This window comes from Pteropus alecto, unplaced genomic scaffold (genome assembly GCF_000325575.1).
Source record: "Pteropus alecto unplaced genomic scaffold, ASM32557v1 scaffold146, whole genome shotgun sequence".
NCBI classification, from domain to species: Eukaryota; Metazoa; Chordata; class Mammalia; order Chiroptera; family Pteropodidae; genus Pteropus; species Pteropus alecto.
Genome location: NW_006442107.1, coordinates 1,204,560 through 1,230,133, shown reverse-complemented (window position 1 = coordinate 1,230,133; position 25,574 = coordinate 1,204,560). Strand labels below are relative to the sequence as shown.

Below are 25,574 nucleotides of genomic sequence, written 5' to 3'. Positions count from 1 at the left end.
TAAACCCCAAATGTTCCCTAGTCTATGTAAATATTCTTTTCTGTCTCAGCCCAATCTTCCCACCTCAGGAAGCTCCAAATCACATCTAATACAGGAGTTGAGTTGGGCCAGAATTTCTGATCACAGAATACTTGACAGGTACAGGAGATTGCCATGGATTGACGTTGAAAAAATTTAAGGTGATGACACACATTACTGCTTCAGGTCAGAGCTGTTCAAATCAGAGGCAAGATGTCTCTATCAGTATCCAAGAGGAAATGATCATGAGGCTTTTATCAACTGAATGTCAGTGCAAGTGATCTGTTCATTACCACCTTATTTAAATCTGTAATCGGTGTTCCAGGTCTTTCAAATGGAAGGACAGAGAAAGGTGATTAAGAAAGATGATTCAGAAGTCAGACTGGAATTGAGTTCGGCCTTTTTTACTTACTAGCTAACTGGGGTGAGCCACAGTGTCCTCATATATAAAATGGTGATATCTTGTGGGGATATTATAAAGCTTAAGAGAAAAATCTGTAAAATGGGACACAATAATACATCCTTGAATGATTATTCCAGGGATCAAATAAGATCATTACTGTAAAATACTTAACCTGCTCTATGGCACATTTTCAGCCCTCAGTAAATGCTAGCTGTCAGTCTGTCATAATCTTGCATTCCTCTGTTGCCAGATTCTAATTATTCCTCATATAATCACATTCCTTAACACTGCATGTAATTTATTCATTTACATCTCTGTACTTTTCATATGTGTTTGAAATTCTCTCCTTCATTAGGCTATTTTATCAGTCTCTTCTATTTCTACTTTAAGATTTTATTTAAGATCTCTAAGAGCAGAAAGCCTACTCTAGCCTACTCCATCACCACATGGATCAAACTATTAGTCTGCATCAGTTCATTTTCATTTTCCAGATTTTGAACTTTATCTGGTCGTTCATTATTCATTCATTCATTCACTCAACAAATACTAATTGTGTGCTCCCGGTGGGCTACCCCGTATTTCTCTGCACTGGGAATTCACCAGTAAAAAAGACAAAGTATTTATCCTATCCTCATGAGGTTTATATTCTAGTGATAGAGAGGTACAATAAACAAAAATAAAGCATGCAGATGAATAAAGTAACTTAAGGGTATAAAGAATGAGGAGGATAGAGACGATTCTACAAGGGAAAATCAGGAAAGCCTTCTGAAGAAGGGACATTTAAGAGGACCTCTAAATGAATTTTGGAGGGATGCCAGCAAAGATCTTGGGTGAAGACATTTAAGGCAGAGCAAATCACAAGTGTCAAGATCCTGGAGAGAAAGAGAAAGAAGTCCCCTGTGCTGCAGGAGAGCAAGGAAGAGAGAGAGTGGGGAAAAAAGTCCACAGGTAGCAGAGCCCAGCCATGAAAAACCTCGAATCCATGCTAAGGAAGGTGAACATAATTCTCATTGTGGAGGCATCTGCACAAGAGGAGGGTGACATGGTCTAATTTTCATTTGAGAAGTGGAAGCGAGGAGACTAGAAAGGAAACTAATGTGTCAATTTAGTCTAGAGGTGTTAGTAGCTCAAGTTTTGATAGAAATTGTGGAGGTGCTGAAAACTGGTAGAATTCAGGATGCCTTTGATAGATAGAGACAAAACTTGCTGCTGGGTGTGGAAGGAAAAAAGGCAGGAGTCACCTTTGCTCTTTGAGTTTAGGCCTCAAGTACTAGGCAAATTGTGGGACCATTGTTGGCATCAGAAACTGAGTAATGGGCCATCTTGGAGAGTTTATGGAAAGGGAAGGGCTATGCGGGACAAATCAAGATTTTTTTTGATGATAGGTTTGACCATTAAATCAATTTAGATTTTATTTATTTAATTAGACTATAAGCTCAAAGAAGGTGGCCAATAATTTTAATATAAAAACAAAAGCAAATGCCACATACTGCTAGGCCAATTGGCCAATGCAGTGCAGTATTTAGCTTCTAATAGTGGCAAACTGAATGGTTATTGGAAAACATGGGAGAAACCTCCATGTTATAAACTATAAAATACCTGTGTCCTACATGTCCCTAATGCATGCACTACAGGGATATACACAGAAGACACTCAAAAATGTATCAATCATAGAGAAGCCTTCTTCTTAGAAAGCTTCTGGGCAGGCTAGTAAAGTGCAGTTTGATGTGGTTAATAACCAGAAAAGAGAATTGACTGAAAGGAGGCCTCAGATCTGCATCCCAGTCTTCCCGCTGCCAAGATTTTCCAAGGAACCATTCCAAAAGGGGCAAGTCAGTGCCAAAATAAATGTTAGCTGAGAACCAGCTTGTTTTCTGATATGTTCTTTGCCTGTGTTCATTAAATAAGAGATTGAATTGAATTCTAATGAGATGTCTTTGCAGGGATGATCAAGAGTATGAATCAGCTTCTTGCTCTGAGACTGCATCAGAATTTTACCAGTAGAAGCCTAGTTTCGGTTTACGCAAAGGCTGCAGAGTTAAGGAGAAGCTTGTCTTTGAACTTGCAGCATCCCTTTTCTTTACCCTTTTCCTTATCCTGGAGTCTTACATCCTCCATTAACTCAGGGCACCCAGAAGCCAAAACATCTGAAACATAATGTTAAATCCATAAAGTACCTCTGAGAGAGTTGATTTGAATTATTTGATTTTTAAAAAGAATAAACTTGGAGTTCAAAGAGTTTAAAGTCAGTTACAGGATGGGTCAGTACACTGGTGGGAACTCTAGGCCTCTGTCTACATTTCTAATCTAGGATTGTTGGTGTGAAACACCTCTGCTTGCAAACATTGTGGTTCCTCTTCCTGTAAATGGATTTATCACTAAGCCAATAAGCAAAAGACGTGGCGTTCTGGACTGAGCTATTCTCTATAGTTTGCTGTGCATTTTAGAGGAAGTCACTTATCTTTTCTGATTCTTAATTTCCTCTTATAAAATAGAAGTCATACTGCCCATATTAGGGCTGCCAGGACAAAGTGCCACAAATCAAGTGGTGTAAATCAACAGAACTTTATTCTCTGATAGTTCTAAGCACTAGAACTCTGAAATGAACATGTGATCGGAGCCACGTTCTCTCTGAAGGCTCTGGAGGAAACTTTTTTCCATACTGCTTCCTGGCTTCCAGTGGTGTCTGGCAATCCTTGGCTTACAGCTGCATCACTCAGTCTCTGGCTCTAGCTTCACGTGGCCTTTTCGCCTGTGTCTATGTCTCTGTGTTTTTTCTCCTGTTTCTGTAAGGACACAAAAAAATCTTGGGTTTAAAGCTTACCTTAATCCAGTATGACTTCATCTTAACTTAAATAATTAAAGGCAAAGACTTTGGGGGGTACATTTGAATTTTGGGGGAACACTATTCAAAACAGTACATTACACGGCCCTACGAGTCACTCAGATCGTTGGTCAGATTCCAGGTAATCAGGTTGCGAATGTAGCAAGCTATGGAAAAAGAATATTTTTAAATAGCAGATATTTATTTATTTACTTTTAATTAATTAAGAAACTAACTTTTTTATTTTAAAAATAATTTCTGTCGTCTCTTAAGCAAAGAAGTGTTAAGAAGCACCCCTAATGTCCTTAAAATCATATTCGATATGCTCCTACCTTCTTTCTCTCTCCAGAATTCCACTTCTGCCTTGTAGGCTGCAGAACATAGCACTCTCTGCAAATTAAGGCCTGCAAACTGCTTAGGCAGAGTCCTGAAGGAACTAACAAGTGAAAGGAACCATCTGGATAAGGAGAGTCCACAGAAGCTGCCAGTGAGAACGGCTTCCACCTGACTGCATGCTCAGGTTTTCACTGTTTGACCTTCAGTTGATAAAATCCCCATAATCATTTCCTCCCAGACATTGCTGGCAACATCTTGACTCTGATTTTAACAGCTATGACCCGGAGCAGTAATTGTGTGGCATCACCTTAAAATCTTTCAACTGCAGCCCATAGCAATCCTCTGCACCTGCCAAATATCCTGTGAGCGAGAATTCTGGCCCAACCCAACTCCTACATTAGATGTGACGAAATTAAATGGGACAAAAATAATAGTGTCAGAGCTGGGATTTAAACCTAGCATAACATTCCTACCAGAATGCTAGGAATAATAGTGTCAGAGCTGGGATTTAAACCTAGCATAACATTCCTACCAGAATGCTAAAGCGTGGGTATGTGTGTGATAATTTCAGTGGGATTTAAACCTAGCATAACATTCCTACCAGAATGTATGTGTGTGATAATTTCAGGGAAATGGAAAAATAATTAATTGAAAATTAACTGCAGTTTAAATTTTAAAATTCGTATTAGTTCAGAAAACATAGCCATGACAGTATAATGTTTAAAAATCCCAACATTATTAAACTTAAGCCAGTCTGAGTAAATTATGCTAATCATTGTTCTGAGAAACACACTAGGTACATAATTTTGATTCTCTGTTATGAATCATTCACTTGATCTTAACCTTCAGTCTGCTGTCTTGATTCGAAGTCTTCTACTACTACCTCGCAGTGAAATAAAAAACAATAACTATTACTTTCTTTCCTCAGGGAATCTAAATGGCTTGTAGTTCAGTTTAAGCTCCTCTCAAAAATGCTTAGGACACCCAGAAATGATTTGATGCTACTTCTAGTGGTATGTTTCATCATTTAATATTTAATCACAAATAACAATATAATAATAGATTTAACATATCACTGACTTATTTCAGATTATGCCAAGAGCTTGATTTATTTTAGCAGTATGTTTTTTTTTCTTATATTCTCTTTATAATTTAATGTTCTTAGAGCAATTTTGCCACTTGCTTTGGAAAAATCGAATTTTCCTCCATTCCAATTGAAGAGTTCTCGAATTATCCCAGTTCTCGAATTGCCTATATCTGTAATGTTTGCTATGATAGCCACTAGCTACAGTGGTTAATGAGCACTTCAAATAGGGCTTGCCCAAATTAAGGTGTGCTATCCATTATATCCACACTGAGTATTAAAGACTTAGTATAAAAAAATGTAAAATATCACATTAAGAAATTTTACATTGATTATGTTTTGAAGTGACAGCATTTTAGACATATTGGGTTAAATATATATTATTAAAATTAATTTCATTTAGATAGTTTTTACTTTTTTAATGAGGCTACTAGAAATTTTTATGTACATAGGCTCATTCGTGGGCTCACATTATATTTATACTGAGAGTGGAGAATTAGATGTATCACTGTGTCTTATACTTAACCAGGAAGAAGTCAAGAAGACTGCCAATCTGATATTAAATTGAGATTTAGAATTTTTGAAATACAGTGGACAAACTGAACCCTTCTCAAAGAAATATTTCTGACTTACCTAAAAAGCATTCATGTTTAACCATTATTTTCTTTATATTATTGCATATTTGCCCAAACATCATTGTCAACAACCTTCGAACAGCAAAAACATTTCTTTCCTATTGCTCTGACAATTTACGGCAGCCGTGAAAATAAAAGCAGAGGAGGTAGGGTTGAGAAAAGGAAGGGATATTTTGATCTGAGCAGCATACCAGTATCCCTGTATTTAGTTTTACTTAAAGTCATTGTCTGACTTTTGTGAGATGATTTACTACTGAAGTCTATTTGTCTTCTGCTGCTATCTCTGAACAAGCCCAAATCTTCCATGTGGTTAATAAACTTCTTATCTTTTGAATACTGAAAATAAAATAAACTTAATCCTCAGGGTGGTTCATTCAACAGACTGGGAGCCTTTTAGATGTCTCTTAGAGATAGAAGACAACTAGGTTTTCTGCCCTGTGCGATTATCAATCTTCCCCTTGTGTGCATGTATGTGTAAGGGCGTTAAAGGTGCTCTTCAGTGATAAATGTCAGTGGAATCGCAAAGTGAATATTAATTTTGGTATTGTCAAGGTCACATGTGTACCCAGGTTCATTGTAATTGGAATTTTTATTGTTGCCACTGTTAGGAAAGATATTTTTATCTTGGGCTCTTTTTTTTCAAGTATCGGGAGAGAAAGGGAGCATAATTCTTCAACATGCATGTACATTGTTCAGGAAAAAAAAATGCCTTAGCACAATCTGATCTGTTAATTGGGGTAATTATTTTGAATAAGATCAAAGTATGGATTTAGAGGAGCTAAGTTAAGTGGGATAGGAACAAAAAGATAATCACAAAATCTGGAGAGACTAACTGATGTTCCTGAAAAGCGGCTGACTGTATATGAAAAAAAGACAGAAAAAAAAAAATTGCAGGAGAAATAAAGAAAGAAGAAAAAAGTCTGTAATGAGTCCATTCATAGAAGTAGTGCGTGAAATTAGCTGGGAGCCCAAGAAATTAAAAGAGAAGTAAGGATGAAAAAAATATATGGGGTTGTGACTGTTTGGGGATAAATTGTCAGCTGGACACCTCAAACCTAATATGGGTGCCAAAGCAGTGATAGCCACCCACCAACACACTCATCATACAGTGGCTCGGTCTAGTTTTAGTCTGGTGAAAGCCGCCAGACGCACCCAGCTATGCAAATCAGAAATACAAGAGTCCTTCCTAATGCTTTCATCCTCTTCACTGCCCTAGCTCCAGTCCATCAAAACTGCTGATTTTACCTTCTGTAAAGCTCTTGAATTCCTCCATTTCTCTGTGTCTCTGCCACCTTCATTCTAATTCAAGTCTTTAACCTCTCTCTTCTGTACTATAGCATATCCTTCTACTGGTCTCCCACCATCTACATTTGCCCCTTCTGTTCACTCTATGTAGCTGACAGAGAACAAAATGCCTGAATCCATCAATTTCCTTACGATTCTTTAAGATCAAAATCCTCCCAAAGCCTTTAAGGTCCAGTGGGGTCTTACCCTGACAATCTCTCCTACCTCATGTAGATCCCGCTCTTGGCTCCTTGTGGTCCCACCACCTTAGACTGTAAATTCTAAGGAAAGTTTCACTGTTTCCCCTGTCAACTCTCACAATACCTGTCACACGGTAAAAATTAGTTAATATTTATCAAGCATTTCCTTTGTGCCAGATGCCATTCATGGAATATTTATTGTTAATCTCCATAGCAAATTCACATCACAAAGTAGGTACTGGTTTTAACCCCATTTATAAGAAAAGCTTAAACTCAAAGATATTAAGTTGCTTGATGCCAGCCACAAAGCCTGAATGTGTGTTCTGGATTTGAACCCAGGGTTTCTGATTCTGGAGGCCATACTCTTGCCTCTCTCAGTGAAACTTTATTAGGTGGCATCCATGGGCATCTCTTGCCCCAGAGTAGTTCACATCTCTGACTTGTGAAACCTACGTGTTTGGAGAAGAAAGTTCTAAATTTCTTCCTTAATTTATGACCCCTCCCTAAAGAGCCAGTTTATCTAAGGCAGTTCCTTATCTTTTAAAGCCTGGAAATTGATAAACAATAATTTTTTTCCCCAAAGGGATGGTATCTTATAAGGTGTGCAAAAAAGCCTACACGCTTGACAGTCTAAAAAAAGATGGCTGCTTCCTTCTAATAAATGGCTGCAGAATTATTTTGTAAAAGCTGTCTATGCATGTCATTTATTACTCTATTAAAACTACAAACATCACATATTGATTCTTTCTGTATTAACCATAATACTAGCCAACTTTGAGAGAGGTTGCTGAGATTAAGTTACCGTAGCACCATGGAAAACACTCTGGGTTGCACTTAAGCTGAAAATACCTGGTCTGTGACATATATCTCTTTATAGAGAACTGATATTTTTGTGTGCAGAAATACGATCCTGAAGCATATACAAGTCTCAAATAAGTGTGAAGAAAGTAAGAGGCCTCCACATGCCCGCCTTGGGATTTTCTGCTGTAGACTCTTTCGTAGGAAATAAGCATACATGTTATTGTCTCTATAACAATAACAAAAGTAATTCTGTGGAGAATTTATAAGGAGGTTGAAAGGCATAATTTATATCTGTTATTATGACATATCAGGTAAATCACTCATATATCAGGCATTCTCTTGGCCACATATGCTTTGTAAACGTAATCCCAACCAAGATAACATCCTATGCAGTACGGGTTGCTGTGTTGCCCATTTCCCTGTCACATACATCATCTCTTCATGTTCTTCGAACAGTCTTGAGAATTAAGAACAAAGTCTTTTTTATTTCAGTTGTCTCATTAGGAAACCAAATTATAGAAAAGGCTAAGGGATTTGAGTTCAAGTAACAATAATATTAACTACCATATTGGAACACTTTCTTTTCTGTAGAGCCTCATATTATCCTTATAATAGCCTTATTATGTAGACGTTATAAACCTATGAGAAAATGATGTGCAGAGTTTTTAAGTAATTTGGCCCAAGGATACACCAGTATTAGAGGAGTAGTTTTTTTTTTTTTATTCTGTATATCACATTTTCCTAAAATTGGTAGAACATTATTTGATTTGTTGATAATGCTAGCAAAATAAATCAATTTAATAATTTATAATTCCACGCTTGTAAGTTGTTTCTTCAATATGAGGTTAATTGTACCATCATTAATTTAGTTCACTTTGGAATTATTTGTACTTAAAGACCTCATTGTCTAAAGCTTTCCCCAAGCTATATAGTGGTTTTCTCTCCATTTATCAACTTGTTAAGTTCCATTCTGAAAAGGCTAATGTCAAGGCCGTTATCCATCAAACTCATTCACACCCATGTGTCCTGACTCATCAGATTTTTCTTCACGCCTGAACTCCCTTGCCTTTTCCATCAGTGCAATTTTTTTTTAATTAGGGTGTAATTGACGTATAACATTACATTAGTTTCAGAGATACAACATGATGATTCAATATTTGTATACACTGAAATGATCACCACAATAAGTCTAGTTACCCTTTGTCAACATACAAAGTTAGATTTCTTTTTCTTGTGATGAGAACTTTTAAGATTTACTCTCTTGGCACCTTTCAAATATGCACTATTTTATGGACTGAAGTTACCATGCTGTATATGACATCTGCATGACTTAACTTATTGAATAACTGAAAGTTTTTACCACTTCACCCCCTTCACCCATCTGCTCACCACTACCCGCTTCCCATCTGGCAACCACCATTTTCTTTCTCTATAGCTGTGAGCTCACTTCTGTTTTGTTTTGTTTGTTTGTTTTGTTTTTTTAGATTCTACATATAAGTGAAACCATACAGTATTTGTCTTTCTCCCTATTTGACTTATTTCACTTATCATAATATTCTCTAAGTTGTTGCAAATGGTAGAATTTTATTCTTTTTTATGGCTGAGTGGTATTCCATTGTAAATATATATATATTCATCCATCGATGGACACTAAGATTATTTCCATATCTTGGCTATTGGCTAAAGGAAATAAAGCTGCAGTGAACATAGGGTTGCATGTATCTTTTCAATTAGTGTTTTCATTTTCTTAAGATATGCACCAAGAAGAAGAATTGCTAGATCATATGGTATTTCTATTTATAATTTTCGAGGAACCTCTGTGTTATTTTTCCATAGTGGCCACACCGATTTACTTTCTCACCAACAGTTCATGAAGATTCTCTTTCCTCTACATCCTCACCAACACTTATTTCTTCTATTTTTGATAATAGCCATTCTAATGGGCGTGAGTTTATATCTCATTGTGGTTTTGATTTGAATTTTCCTGATGATAAACATTTTTTATGTGCCTGTTGGCCATCTGTATGTCTCATTCGGAAAAAATATCTATTCAGATCCTCTGCCCATTTTTAAATCTTTCTTAAATTAATTAATTAATTTATTTTTATGGTAACATTGGTTAATGAAATCTGGCAATTTTCATCTGCACATTTTAATAGTAAGGCATATATATATATACTTACATTGTGTGTTGAGTTCCCATAGTTAGATATCTTTCTGTCACCACATATTTGACCCCTTATACCCCATTTACCTCCCTCCTCCCCCTCACCCCTACCCTCTTGTAACCACTAGTCTATTGTCTATGTCCATGAGTCTCTATTTGTCCTGTTCATTTGTTGCTTTTATGTTTATAGCCTACTAAATCAAATTTTTTTTTGAGCTGAATGAATTCTTTATATATTTTGAGTATTAACCCTTATTAGATATGTGATTTGCAAATATTTTCTCTCATTCATTAGGTTGCTTTTGCATTTTAATGATGGTTTCCTTTGCTGTGCAAAATGATTTTAGTTTGATATAGCAATACTTGTATATTTTTGCATTTATTGCCTTTGATTTTGGAGACAGCTCTGTGGTCAAAGAGCTTACAGTCTACGGTTTCAAGTCTTACATTCAAGTCTTTAAGATTTTTAGTTATTTTCATGTAGTATAAAATAGTAGTCGAATCTCATTCTTTTGCATGTGGCTCTCCAGTTTTTCCAGCATCAGTTATTAAATAGACTTTTCCTCTATTGTACTTTTCTTCCTCTTTTGTTATAAATTAATTTACCATATATACATGGGTTTATTTCTGGGCTTTTTGTTCTGTCCCATTACTGTATGTGTCTGTTTTTATGTCAGTACCATACTGTTTTGATTACTTTAGCTCTATAATATTGTTTAAAATCAGAGAATATGATGCCTCCAGCTTTGTCCTTCTTTCTGAAGATTACTTTGTCTATTCAGGGTCTTTTGTAATTCCATACAAATTTTTAAATTGTTGGTTTTATGTCTGTAAAAATATTCCATTCTATGACTTCTGTTCCATGCTTTCTAATATTTTCTCTTTGTTAAAGTTCTCACTGTGTTTATTTACTCTTCTCCCAATTTCAGTGAGGACTTTTATGATAACACTTTAACTCTTTATTAGGTAAATCATTTATATTTGTTTTATTCTGATTTTTCCCTCTCCCTGAGGCTTTAACTTGTTCTTTTATTTAGGACATATTCCTTGGTTTCCTCATTTTGCTTGACTCTCTGTGATTGTTTTGATATATTAAGCAATACAGCTACCTCTTTTAGTCTTGAAAGAATGGCCTAATGTAGGAAATGAACCTATCATTTAACCTTGCCTTAACTCTTGGTTGTCTCTAGAGCCTTTGTGATTGTCTAAGGAGCCCTATTTCTTCTTGAAAGGTCCCAGTTGTTGAGGGTGAGCCAAGACCTGTTAGTGCTCCAAAGGGTGGGATCTCAGCACCTACTTTCAGGCTAATTTGAAGCCAGAACCCTCGAGCAGATGTTTTTAAACTCTGCAAATATAAACATTTTTGTGGGACCCCGATTGTAAACCCTGCTGACCTCCAGACCAGGTGATCTGGAGGTGTCCCCTGGGCAACAGTTGCAAAAATCGGGGATCCACAAAAGCATATAAGCTCCTTTCATGGAGGTACAGGTGCACTGTAGTGAGGCCAAAAGAGAATGCAAATATGGCATTCGCTGGCCTGTGTTCTCTGAGAGCACCTTTGTTGCCTCTAGATGTTTGGCAAACATGAAGCCCGCTCCTTAGGCTGTACGTCCAGGGCAAGTTAATAAGTCTTTTTCGCAGGAAGACTGAGAGTGTGATTTCATTGGCTGTCTGTACAGTTCCCTGGGGGTGGTAGCCTGCCAAGAACTGTCTCTTCAATTGTTACAGTCCTATGTGACCCAGGAACACAAGCCCTTGTGGACACTTGTACCAGGTGACTAAGGTGCATCTCTTGTATGGGGTATTCATGCCTGCCAGCTTTAGTAAGGCAGCAGGAGAGTGGAGTGTTGTGGTACACCCACTGGTTTTAGCGAGGTGGCGGGAAAATGCGGGCTGGGGCCTGCCCGCTGGCTTTAACAAGGTATATAGAGAGCACAAAATGGTGCCCACCGGCACCTCCGTCCCTGGAGAGAGTTCCAACAGGCCCCTGCCCCTCCGACAGATACTTTAAGATTAGTAAGTGAATCTTCTTTACATATAGTCTCGTTGCTCTGCAAACTGATGCCTTTTTATTGGGCCTCGGGGCAAGTGAATCTGCACGTGAACCCATTCAGAGCAGAATCGCAGTTCCCTGGAGCCCTTTGGATTTCCTGGACATAAGTCTCATATTTTTTCAAAGTCAGACATTATCTCTCCAGTGCAGGTCTCAAGGCTTGGGGTACCTAATGTGGGGCACAAACCCTCTACTCCTTTGGGAGAAGCTTCAGATTTATGAGATCCCTCCCATTGTGGATTGCCATGCTGGGGACGGAGGTTTAGTGAGGCTGCATCTCTTTCTCTCCTACCATCTCGATTATCTTCTTTTACTGTTTCTTGTGAAGAAACTGTTCTGCTAGGTCTTTTCAGAAGGAGTTATTCCATATGTAGCTGTCAGTTTGGTGTGTCCGTGGGAGGATGTGAGTTCAAGATCTGCCCATGGGGCCATCCTTCACCAGCGTGATTCTTCATTGTTTTTTAAGAAATATTCTTGAGCAAACATTCCATAACTATCCATGACTGCTATGTACTTCATCAATAGATATATTTCTGAAAATCTTTATATCTAGGTATTTCCAGTGTGTATCCTTTCTCTGCCCTAAATTTCTTGAAAAATTTCTACTATAAGAAAATTTTTCACAGTACTAGAGATAAAATTATATGTTAAACATATAAAAAGTATGATTATGCTTTAAAATTGGCTGGTACTTTAGGTAAGATTTTTAATCACAATGGAAAGTAACCAAACCCAAGCTATCGTGGGGAAAAAATTAAATAAGAAAAAAATCAGTGTCGTTATATTTATAGGACATCAAGCCTTTAGTAATATGAAAACTTAAGCATATTTGGTTGAAACTTTAAGTTTTTTAGCTTTGATGTTTGATATCTTTTAGGAAACTTTTCTAGAACGTAAAAACAATTGCTTTTGACATTACTTAGAAATCTCCAGTTTGAAATGTCAATCACACCATCAGGAATCTACGTTCTCCACTCCATTTTACATTTCTAGACAATGCCTATGTTTTCTAAATACTCTATATACTTCACCAAAGCTGTCACTGCTTGGCTGTGTCAATGAAAGCCTGAGCTAATCTTATCTTGAGGTCAATTCTTATAATCATATTTATTACCAACTGCTTCAAATTCTTAGATGAGTCACAACAAGACTTTTTTTAATTCCATTTTCTTTAGAAAGAATCATAAAAGTTATTTCTACTATGCTATCATAAATATCCATCACTTAATATATTAGCAGATTTATATGTATATATATATATGTAAAATATAAGTTAAGTCATATACATCACACACATTTCCTATATATAGGTGTGTATATATAGATATATTTATATATACACATCTATATGCACACACACATAATAACACAGTTGACTATATTGCAAGTTAGCAGATAGCACCTATTAAAACCCAAAGTAAAACGATCAGGTAATAACTGCTTCTTCCAATCAAATCTTGTCAGACTTACGTGGTTTTGTAATAGAAACCATACCCCATAGTTTGTGCTTCTTCCCTGCCAAATTACTGTCATATCTCATAACAATGTATAGTTCAGTCAAGAAGGGGTTTCATTATGTTAATAATTACATTGCCTGCAGGCTCTTTGATGCTGCATTCCTCATACAGAATAGAAACAGATTTCATAGAAATATCATTAAAGCTGTTAACTACAGGAGGAAAAAAAATCAAAGAGGCAATCAAAGCATGCACTTTATTATCAATAAATGCAAATAGTTTCAGAAATGACTTGCATTTGAAAACACATTCAGTAAGGATATCATTGGCAACGGAAGCTGCTGCTTAAATAAGAGAGCTTTGTGGTGTAAATCTATTTGGATCACCACAGGTAATTACTTAGAGCCCTTGCTATCCCTTTTTAAAAATGGACTTGAAAACCTTTTTTTAAATTAACAAAAGAATAAGGAGATGGAATCATCCTCAGAATTCTCACCTGAATTGAGGGCATGTGAATTATAAGTCATTATTTGAATGACAACATAAGATATGTATTTTTAAATGCACTGATACTTTAGTTCTTAAATAAAAAGGATTTGGTGACTGTTAAATTGATGATTTAGGAACAGTAGGATACATTGTACTCCAGTCATTTTGAAAAGACTTGAAATATTCAAATGTTCAACTAAATATTCTCTGACGCTAACATTTGTCTTCATTTCGGACTTCCAGCTGAGAAACATCAGTATAATGGTGAAAAGACATTAGCCTTATCCAGTATTATGAAGATGTTGGCACATTTGATCCTTCTAAAGCTATTTCTGTGAAAACCTTATATTCATATTTTTATTTATAAAGGGATTGTTTAAACTTCCAAAATATTTTTAGACCCATATATTTGATAAATCATAATTTAGGTTTTAGGCTGACTTATACAAATATCGGATTACAAAGACAAATCAGGAAGGTAGATGAGTAGATATTGGCATAGAAACAAAGCAAGAGAAAGGAAGAAAAAGAAAAGAGCATTAATGCATATATGTTATATAACTTCTCAATCAGCAGCCATGACATCTTACAAAACCTAAAATATTTGGTGAATTAAACCGAATGAATTCAATGCCTTTGAATTTCCTATGATTTGGGAAATTAAGTAGAAAAATCACTTTCACAAACATCTTCCAGCTTTTGAAACAACATTTTATTAAAAGTTGAAGATGTCTATTCAAAGTGAAATTATTGCCATAGTTTCCACCATAACGTAATTAACAGTCACTACAAATGATTTGATAATAAAGAATCACTGATTTTCAAAACCAAAAGAAACCAGAGATGTTATCTGATTCATTGGGAGCTATCACTCGAAGAATCACCTCAAAAAAATGTACATCTTTTGTTCTTGAAAATGTCCATACAATTTCAGGGGGTCCATGGACTACTTGATGCCAATGACTTCACACAAATAGAGTAAGAAAAAGAAACTATTCCTTCTGACTCTTACTTTAATCAATTATAGCTCATTAAACTGTGATTTTTTTTCTCTCTCTCCCTCTCATACACACACACTCACATGTATAACACAAACACACACATCCTGTCTTCAGGATGATTATACATGATAATTCATGCTTTATTAAAGATTTAGCTAACTTTTATGTTTTATTTTTGGGTTAATATGCAATAAGATCTCATTAAAAATGTTCTGTTATTTTTTAAATTCATATATAGTCAGAAATTATCATTCCCAGTGCAAATAGTGACATGCAATACATCTCATTTACTCAAACTTAAGTATTAAATTTGTTCTTAGGTACAGGTGTTATAATGAATTTCTACTGAAATGCAATATTGAAATTTAAAAAGGTGGTTGGTTAGGCTGACATTGATTGATGAGTTACTTGCATGGATTATGCATCTATTCTTGAATCTTTCCATTTTTTGAAGAAATAGGTAACTTGAATAGAAATAGAGAGAAATTAGATACAGTTTGCCACAGAATTATTGTCCAGCTGAGGGGATCAGTGGGGATTATTAAAGGCATCTTGGAAATGATGAGCAGTTAAGTCCATTAAGTTTCTTGACTGACATACTAAAGTGTAATGAAATGAAAGGCAGAAGCTGTTAACTGTATTGATTTCACATCTAATTTGTGTCTCTCTTTCTCTCTCTCTTCCTAATATGCATATAATAAATCACATATGTAAAATATGTAAGTTTATGCTTAAATATACTTTGTGGATATGGGTCTGAATAAATACACAAATATATACGTGTATATATACATGCACAAACGTATCTCCACAATCAACGTATAACACAATGTATTATCTACAGACCTATGTTAGGGCTCTAACTCAGAGGGAAAATATTAGGGAATTCATGACTGAACTTATAGCACTGCTGTTAAAAAAAGAATAAGTATTTAATAGCTTATGTGAAACAGTCTTGACAGTAGCCAGGTATTTTGTGAAGAAGAATATCCCATATGCAGTATTTTGATCTGGATGAAATATATATATGATAAATATATGACTTGATAATTCTTTGATCTTTTGATGTTTATATTTACTTAGAACATAGGATTATGATATTTTTATTTTAATATGAGTATTAAAATATCAATGCAATAAGATCATAAAATAAATTTTATAACAATAGCAAAAGCAGGAAATAGTTTAGTACTAAAAGGCAATCTTTGAGTAGAAAAAAGACAATTGTTAACATTATAACCACAAATAGAATGTTATCACATGGCTGGAAATTGGTGATAACACATACTGTCATTTGTAAATATTTAAACCGAATGCTCCTCTTTTTACTACAGGTATCTATATTCTCTGCTTAAAATTCTAGAAACCCAAGCACACATTTTTCCCTAATAGTATCTAATGATTGTAAGGGAAAGGAGGATAATTCAGTCAGTGAACAAGCGATCAAAGTAGGCACTACCAGTGTGAGCTGAATCCAAATTATTGTACTTACTGCCTAAGGTTCTCCCATTGATGCTAAGCTACTTATGCACATAAAGAAATTACACTGTGGGCAAAGTGCACACAGATTCACATGCATATGTGAACAAACACAGACATCTATAGCAACTTCAGGTCTTACCACGTGTGTTAGGAATACACTATTTTCTGATCACTTGTAGTGACTGCTGAATCAATAGCATCAAATGAGTTAGACAATAGTGTATTTCAGGCTTGTCATTCACAGTAATGTTTGGTAGTTGTGTATAAAGTTGTTCATTTGACACACATTTACTATTTTCTGTATACCTAGTATAAAGTCATTCATTTGACACATATCTAAAAGTACTTTCTGTATACTTAGCATCATGGATATTATTGTGGAGAAGACAGATGCTCTCATTATTTGTAAACTAAGTGGAGGGCCTTTGACCATTCTCTTGACCAAGAGCCAGGACCCAAAGCAGCCCTGACAGGGCTTTGCAGGAGAGGAGTGTTGCCTAATGTTTGTTCTTGTGGGGCTGCTGCCTTGAGGTGCAGATGTCCTTGTAGTCTGTTCTTCCCACAACACCTGATGCAAGAGGCTGGCATATCTGATTCCCACGGACTCAAAGAGTCATTGTCTGGAGGGTGGTGCACTCTCTGCCCCTATCATGCTAGGCAACCTCTCAGTTGTTCTTCCAAATTCTTAAGTGGCTGGCTCTTCAAAAATTGAAGAGGCTTTGAATTGTTCCCTATCACTCTCTTTGTGCGCCAATAGAATAGATGAGTATAAACTCCCCAAACACATTCCTTTTCCTTTCTCCCATATACTCACTTGTCTCCTGGTCATCCTGACAAAACTTCCTTGAATGTGTTACATCTAACTGATAGCAATAGTGACAGCCTTAGCATTTGGCTAATTTTAAACCTTGGTCTTTGCTCCCAGAATGAGCCATATTTATAGTAAGCAATGATTTTTCAGATTAGCCACGGGACAGCAAGAAGGAACACATTCTTTTAATACTTCACATGTCACTGGACCACACAGACATCTCTGTATTTCAAAATTCTGGTTCCTTCACATTCAACATATATCTTAAGCACATAGCTCAGTCTTATTTCTATTGCTCCTTTCTCTGTTTTCTTTCCTTAGAAAAATAGTAGACTCCAAATCATAAATGTTCTCCCTTGAAATGTTTGCATTGTCTTTGTGAATATATAAGTAATTACAGAAGCATGCACATTGTTTGTTTTTATTATTGTTCTTTAAAATATTGTACTTTGAAAATCCAGGTGAACAATATCAGTGAGGAAGTTTTTATTTTGTTTTTGTTTATTTTTTCCCCCGTGGAGCAAAATCTCTCCTTCATTAGAATACAATTCTAATTATATCACTGAGAACTTTGACACAGACAAGACCCCCCGTTGTTTAATATTGTCTACTGAAGTCCCATTTGTGGAATAGAGATTTCCCATAGAAAAATTACTCTTTTCTGGAAGAGAACCAAGGTGGAGTGCTCTCATAAAGTATCTACAACTGTGTGGGAGCCAGAGGTCTCCCTGTGGAGGAAAAGACATGTAAAGGAAGAATGGGGAAGTCAAGAACAGACCCTGTAGAGATAGATTGGGATAGGAGGCATCTCTGTTGAGTCATGAGAAATATGTGTATATATATGTGTATTTGACTATATGTATACATGTATGCATTTGTGTGTGTACATACATTTATATGTTTCTTGTTCACCAAAAGAATCTACAAGGACAGAAGAACCAGATTAAAGATGACCCTCCCTTCCCCTGCAACTGGCCAAATCTGAGATAATTTGAACACCAAAATAATTAAGGGCAATAATGAATTATAGATCATAGAAATGTAGGAATCCATGTGCCCATACCAATAATAGATACATAAGCAGAGGGATTATGTATCTTATAATAGAATGCTGAGTGTCAAGTGGTTAATGCTGAAAAAGTGCTCGGATAGAAAATAAATCACCATTTGTAACCACCCTGGTAAAACTGATTCCATCAAGAACTGTGAACAGATACTAACTCTAAAGGTAGTTGATAAAGAGAATTATATTTACATGGTCCTAATGTAGTATCTCTCCACAGATTGCTTATTAGCTCCAAATGGTAGAGCAGGGAACCAGAATGGGGGTGGGAGGACAGGGGGACCAGTTAACCCTAAAAGGGAGAAATCTGACAGTACTCAAAATTAACATACCAGGGGACTGAGAGAGAAATTGTGCCTCCAGAGATGATGCTCTAAGAAGGACAGACATTACTTATGTTTAATTTTTGACTGCAATGTATTATCTAAATTCAACATGAAATAACAAAGACAGTCCCAAAGTGAGGAATATTCTATTGATTTTTTAAAAAAAAGACTATATTCTTCAACAATATAAATGCCTTAAAAGATAAAGAAACTTTTTGGAACTGTTTCAGCTAAGTTTTAAACAGATACAGTGACAAAATGTAAACCTGACCCTAGACTGGATCCTGAATTGGAAGGGAAATGCTACATAAATGACCTTAATGGATCAGTTGACACATTGTGATACAGATTAAGGTTAGATAAAAGTATCGTGTTAATATGAAATGCACTGAAATTAATAACTATATTATTCATGTATACATTGATCCTTAAGAAATATGCACGAAAATGTTCAGGGATAAAGAGCTATGATGTGTGCAACTTAATCTAAATAGAGAATACATATTCTCTCTATCAAGAGATAATATTCTTTCAATATATATTTATATATTGCATTTACCACTGTACATATAGATTATAGATTGCATTTATCACTATCAATTAATCTATATATAGTAAATGATAAATGCAATATAAATGTATATATAAAGAGAATATATATTCTCTTTATATGTGTATATATCTTTATATATGGGTATGTATACATATATATTTATATATTATATATATATATGTGAGAGAGAGAGATGGAAAGAGAGAGAATGATAGAAAATATAGAAGAAGGTATTAACAGTGGGTAAATCTGGATAAAGGAAATACGATATTTTACATATTATTGTCATAAAATTTTCTGTAGTTTAAGAAGATTTCCAAATAAGTTTTCAAGAAATTGTTAACAAACACTTGTTAAAGTGAAAATGACACAGTTGTCAATGATAAGCGTTCTCAAAATTTGGGGACTGTTGGGAAAATATGTGCAAGTGACATAAAATATGCGTTTCCAACATAAATATATTTTTCCCCAGATGGATGTGTGAGCAGTAATGTCTTAAGGAGGCCAGCTTCCATGGAACAAATTCTGAATAATGATCCAGAGATGTAGGTTTAATGATGATCTAAAGAGTGTGTCATCAGATATGTCGGCGAGGTTTTCATATGCTTTTTGCTATGGAAGTTTGAACTCACAGGCCTAAAAAGTATATCTGTCTAAAGTTAGGTGGTATCCAAGACTGGGGAAAATACACAGCATGTTTAAGTTAAAGTGGTTGTTATACTTGCAGTAGTGAGAGCACTTATTTATTTTAGATTGCAATAAATAATATGTCTGTCTTTTACCATTTACAAATCATATATTTATACTCAAGTATATTTGCACAAATAAAAAATTATGCACACATTCGAATTTGTCAAATACAGAATCTGAAGAATTTTTTTGTAAGCCATTGCATACATAGACCAGACCTGACCTCATGCTAGGCTATAGATAGTCTTTTACAATTCTGTTTGGTATGAATATCATATTTTGCTGCAAATATATGATTTGAACACAGGATATTAGCACAGACCCCAAATAGGGGTGTTATATGAAACACTGCAAGTACACCATGTTACCTTTCTGAAATCTGAAAATTCCTGGATCTTGAAACATCTGGACCCAAGTGTTTTGCTTAAGTGATTGTAGACCTGTGCAATCTAATTCTTTAATAAGGAAGTTACTTACCCTTGATTAAGTAAAGTAAAGTAAAAGTACTTACCCTTGATTAAGTAAAGTAATAGTTATGAGAGAAAAATGGAATACTCGAAAGTGAAATTGAAAATTAAATCCTGAAATTAATTTAAAATACCCAGAATTGGGCAAGACTTTAAAATGATGACTTAAAGACAATGCGATAAATTATCCATAGCTATGCCTATTTGAATTGTAAGTAGAACCATAATGTACAAGTATTCTCAAGGTATTTTCTCTTTTCCCTCTACAGTTATTAGGAATACACAGGCAAAGGCTTACTAGCATAGTGGAAAAATTTTCCACTCTAAGAATTTACATTATGAATCCCATCTTTTTCTGCCATTATCCTGGTCACTTCTACTCCTTGACCAGTTTCCTCAACTGTAAAATGAAATAAAAAATTTAGATGAATATAAGTCCTCTTCTGAATTTTAAAAACTTTATATTTTATAGTTTTATAATTTTATATATTTTTAGGGTGGTGACATTGGTTAATAAAATTATATAGGTTTCAAGTGTACAGTTCAATAATACATCATATGTATATTGCATCATGTGTTCACCACTCAAGTTAAATTTCCTTCTGTCATCATATATTTGACCCCCCTTTACCCTTATCTACCTCTCCCAATCCTCCCTTTCCCTCGGATAACTACTAAACTGTTGTCTGTGTCTATGAGTTATTGTTTGTCTTGTTCATTTGTTACTTTCAGATTTATATCCTACATATAAGTGAAATCATATGGTTCTCAACTTTTTTCGTCTGATTTATTTCGCTTAGCATGGTAATCTCAAGATTCATCCATGTTATTACAAATGACGGTATTTCATCTTTCCTTATGGCCAAGTAATCTTCTATTGTATAAATGTACCATATCTTCTTTACCTGATCATCTGTTGAGGGGCACTTTGGGTATTTCCATGTCTTGGCCACTGTGAATAGTGCTGCAGTGAACATCAGGGGACATATGGATCAATGTTTTCAAAATTTGGGGGTAGATACCCAGAAGAGGGATTGCTAGGTCATATGGTGATCCATATGGTTTTAAAAATAGTACATGCTGCTGTAATTTCCTTGAACTGTAAAAGATGTAATTCTGTTTCTTTTGAGAACGAGAACCCTCTTACACTAATCACTTTCTCTTATGTACAGTGCAAGCTCCAGGGCCAGTAGAAAACCTGCAAGCTGTATCTACCTCACCTACCTCGGTTCTTATTACCTGGGAACCCCCTGCCTATGCAAATGGTCCAGTCCAAGGTTACAGACTGTTCTGCACTGAGGTGTCCACGGGAAAGGAACAGGTAGGCGAGGGAATGGGCTCCACTTCTGCCACCTATTGAGTGGCTGTAGGGCTAGAGGAAATAGGAGATCTGTAAGTTCTTGATACCTAGTCCAGTGTCCAGCCCAGTAACTGGATAACTGATCAGTTTTAAAGCTCCTGCTGCTGGAAACGCTAAAGAATTTAATTGAATTCTTGGTGAGAGGCAAATGGATAATGAGAGGAAGTCAGTATAAAAGACAACAATGTTTTCTTTTGAGTATGTTGTTACCTGACTAGTGTAACCATATTTTTATTAAGTCATCTGTTCCCAAAAAGCATTTGCATTTTCATTTTTTTGTCTTAAGTGAGGATTTAACTTATATTCAATGACCTCAGCGCAATTGCTTTTTCCATTCTTATACATTTGATGTTATTTCTGTCTTCTCCCCACCATCGGACTGTCATCTATCATTTTTCATTGTTTTCATTCTGCCTTACTGCCAAGGCTACCTTCTTCCTCCTTGTATTTTATTTCTAATCTGCAGTTAGCACAGACACCTGGAAATTGGCAAATTAGATTTTAAGGTAAAGTAAGAATAAATGAGGTTTTAGAGAGATACAGGAAACTCAGCAGTATTATTTTGTGACATATACATGACTGTTACTTCCAGACGCTCAACTTCACATGGGAAAAGATATATAGACAAGTGTGTAGTTAAACAGGAAAGACCTAGCAATGACCTTGGGGTAGTGGAGTTTTTAGGATGTGCTGTGAAGTTTGCCAAGCCTAGCGTGGTCTTCATGCTTTCATGTAAACTGCACGATAGAGATTTTCATTTTAAAAAATGTTTTGCGACAGTGCTATTTAGAAATAGTTCCAAATCCCAACTAATATCATAAGATAAGAATTACTAGAAGTTCCTCCTACATAATCATTTATTCCGTTTTCTTATTTGCTGTTTCCATTCTATTTAGCTCTCATTTCATCTTTCTATTATATCTTCTTTCTACATATTTTAGCTTAGCTTTTCAGTATTCCATTTACCAACCCACTTTAATAAATTAAAAAATGATGTTACCCAAGATACATGTGAATGTGAGAATCGTTGTGGAGAGCTAAATAATGGGTCTGCTAAAGCTGGGATCCCCAACCCCTGGGCCATGGACTGGTACCAATCCATGGCCTGTTAGGAAACTGGCCACACAGCAGGAGGTGAGTGGCGGCCCGAGGAGCATAGCTTCCTCTGTATCTGTAGCCACTCCCCAGCACTAGCATCACCGCCTCAGTTCCAACTCAGACCATCGGGCATTAGATTCTTATAGAAGCACAGGTCCCTGGTGCCGAAAAGGTTGGGGACCGCTATTCTAGAGGGAACTGGCCCTGATTTTTCCATGACCTTCACCTCTAATACCTCATTTCTGCAGCTATGAAGTACGTAAAACAGTTCTAAACCTACCTCGCAGCATTTCGAGAGATAAAAAATTATAGCAAAGTATCTGTCAGTTTCAAGAGATGTAGATGTATTTCAGCAAGGGAAGAAAGAAATCTGTTGTCTCGGTGAACTATTCCAGTTAGGGTAGAGGAACAACCCTCTGTTTCCATGGATTTACAAGCTCCCTCTGCCTGTCAGGGTCTCCGTGTGGGCGAGATACTGCACACCATTCAATGTATTCAGTGATGTTAAACAAACTGGAACTTAATGACTATAAAAATAGCATGGTGCTATTTTAACTAGGAGTCTACAGAGAGGTTTGGGCTTTAATGGGGTAAGGTGTGTCACAAGAGTAGGTTTTACAACAACTCATTATAAGGCTATAGTGTAGTTTTGTAAGAGTCTAATGTCCAATTTACTGATTTTGTGCAGAATGGCAGCCATTTCTGTTTTAATGTGCTTCCTGAATAACAGTTTTGGCATTTTATGTCTCCAGAATATAGAGGTTGATGGACTATCTTATAAGCTGGAAGGCCTGAAAAAATTCACGGAATATACGCTCCGATTCCTAGCTTACAATCGCTATGGGCCAGGAGTATCTACTGATGATATAACCGTGGTCACGCTTTCTGATGGTAAGTTATAGACAGTGAAACTTGACTCATACATTTACTGTGATAATCAAATAATATTGTGTGTATATCATAGATTCTATTTTCAAGTTTCCCTAACTAAAACTTTAAGGAAGATATTAGCATCAATTGGAAATTTGGGTAATTCACTCAAACTATCAATTATAGTCAAATTTAACTTTTATAAGGTATGCACTGAGTCAGGATGTCCTAATAAATAATCTTCAGTGTGTATCTACTTCTTAAGAGCTCAAAACAATTTTTGTGTTTTTCTTTATCTCTATAAATATGAACACATTTATGTATGTGTGTGGACTAATTTACATTGGCATGTTTCTTTTATTTCTTGTTCTTAAAGGAGATAGATGATTAAAAGTGTAAATGATGGACAATCCTCCTCCATATGCCTCTTTATTTGAAAGTATATCATAAGGATTTAGGCTAAATATTCCAGGATTGAAAGTGTTATTACTGCATGTGAAATGTACACTTTTATTTGTAATGTACCTAACAAAAGAAAGATTGTTCATACTTTCTTAAATGCCATAAATGAAGGAAAAAAAGCTTAATGAAAAGGGTGGACTCGACAAAGCAGTAGCAGAGGAAATTAGACATCTAAGAAATGAATGATAATGTAATGTTGGGAAATTTAATGCAAAATGAAAAAGTACAGCAGAGTGCATGATGTGGGGCCAGTGAAAATTCAGCCAGGTGTAGAAATGCAGAGATGTGACCTCCATGAATATTAAAAAGGCAACAAGCTATTTCTTTTCACCACCGGTTTCCATGTTGGTGTGTGCAATTCTATAAATTATTGATCTTTCGAATTTCAAAAACTAAATGACTTTGGCTTGTGATTCGTGACCGATCCACCATTCTTTAATTTAGGAAATTATCTGGGCAGATATTTCATACAATATCAATGGAATGAGGAAGGGCACCCATGTTATTAAGGGCAGTGTGAAGAAGATACAGGAGTAACACTCATTTGCAATTTCAACTTAAAAAAATATTTTATATGTGACACCACTTCAGTGTCATTTTTAATGTAATTCTTATGCCTATCCATCTGATTCTGTTTTTGAAGACAGAACAGAATATTTATTGGCAGAATAAATTACTTCACAACTTATAATTATAAAAATAAAAGGAAAACAAATGAAAGTGAATATTTTACATAATTTATGTAGATTTCATTCATACTCTGAACTGTAATACTGTGGCCTTATTCTCCACTTAGGTTTTAAATGTCATAAGTGAGAAAGATAGATTTTATTCATTAGTCCAAGAATTATCATCTAGAAGTGTTGCAACATTTAGGAGTTAGAAAATGCCTGTCACTAAATTAAAGGATTTCATGACCCTAACTCAACAAGCATCACTGTGCAAGGAACCCCAACTTTTCTCTATCAGATGCATTTGATTGGAAAAAGCAGGGACTTCCTGGCCCCTTTGAAGAGGGCTCACCGACCTTGTCTGCATTCATCTTTACAATCAACTCATCTTTTTTCATTTACAACAACAACAAAAAAACCCCTGCACTCTTGGCTTCCATTTCCTTATCATTTAGTCCTCTTCTCTCTACCTCAATTTGATGTCTTCTTTCTACTAAGCTGTGCATGCTGAGGTTATACATTTAGATGTATATTTAGTCACATTTTATAGTCACCTACTTCCCAGTCAAGCCCTTTTCTCCTTAACTTTCTGGATGTTATGAAAGGAAGACATGAGAACTGAAGGGGCTAATCCACGTAAGCACGTAAAACATGAACATGACATATATTTAAGTATTTATTAGATGTAACCTACGCCAATGTGTCTGTCCTTTTTTCTCATTATATTACATGCTCCTCGTATGAAGGATGATGTTATATTAATCTCTGTATTCCTCCTAACTCAGTAAATATTTATTGAATTAACCAGACATTTCAGCCAAAGCTGTACAAATGTTTGTATATATAAACATATTTTTGTACATCCCATTTATGTGGCTAATTTAACATATGACTGTGTTTAAATGCATGTGTGTTATATAGAGAATCATATTTCTTATCATGTCAAGGGTATTCTTACCATAAAAAATT

The 25,574-nt window shown here is 35.6% G+C and overlaps 1 protein-coding gene across 1 annotated transcript in view; it reads left to right on the top strand.

Moving 5' to 3' along the window:
• DCC (DCC netrin 1 receptor) overlaps positions 1-25,574 on the top strand; it is a 1,008,917-nt gene that overhangs the window by 724,376 nt on the left and 258,967 nt on the right. The window contains exons 10-11 of the mRNA XM_006919890.1: positions 21,317-21,465; positions 23,355-23,493. Coding sequence (XP_006919952.1) covers positions 21,317-21,465; positions 23,355-23,493 — 288 coding nt within the window. The remainder of the gene's footprint in view (positions 1-21,316; positions 21,466-23,354; positions 23,494-25,574) is intronic.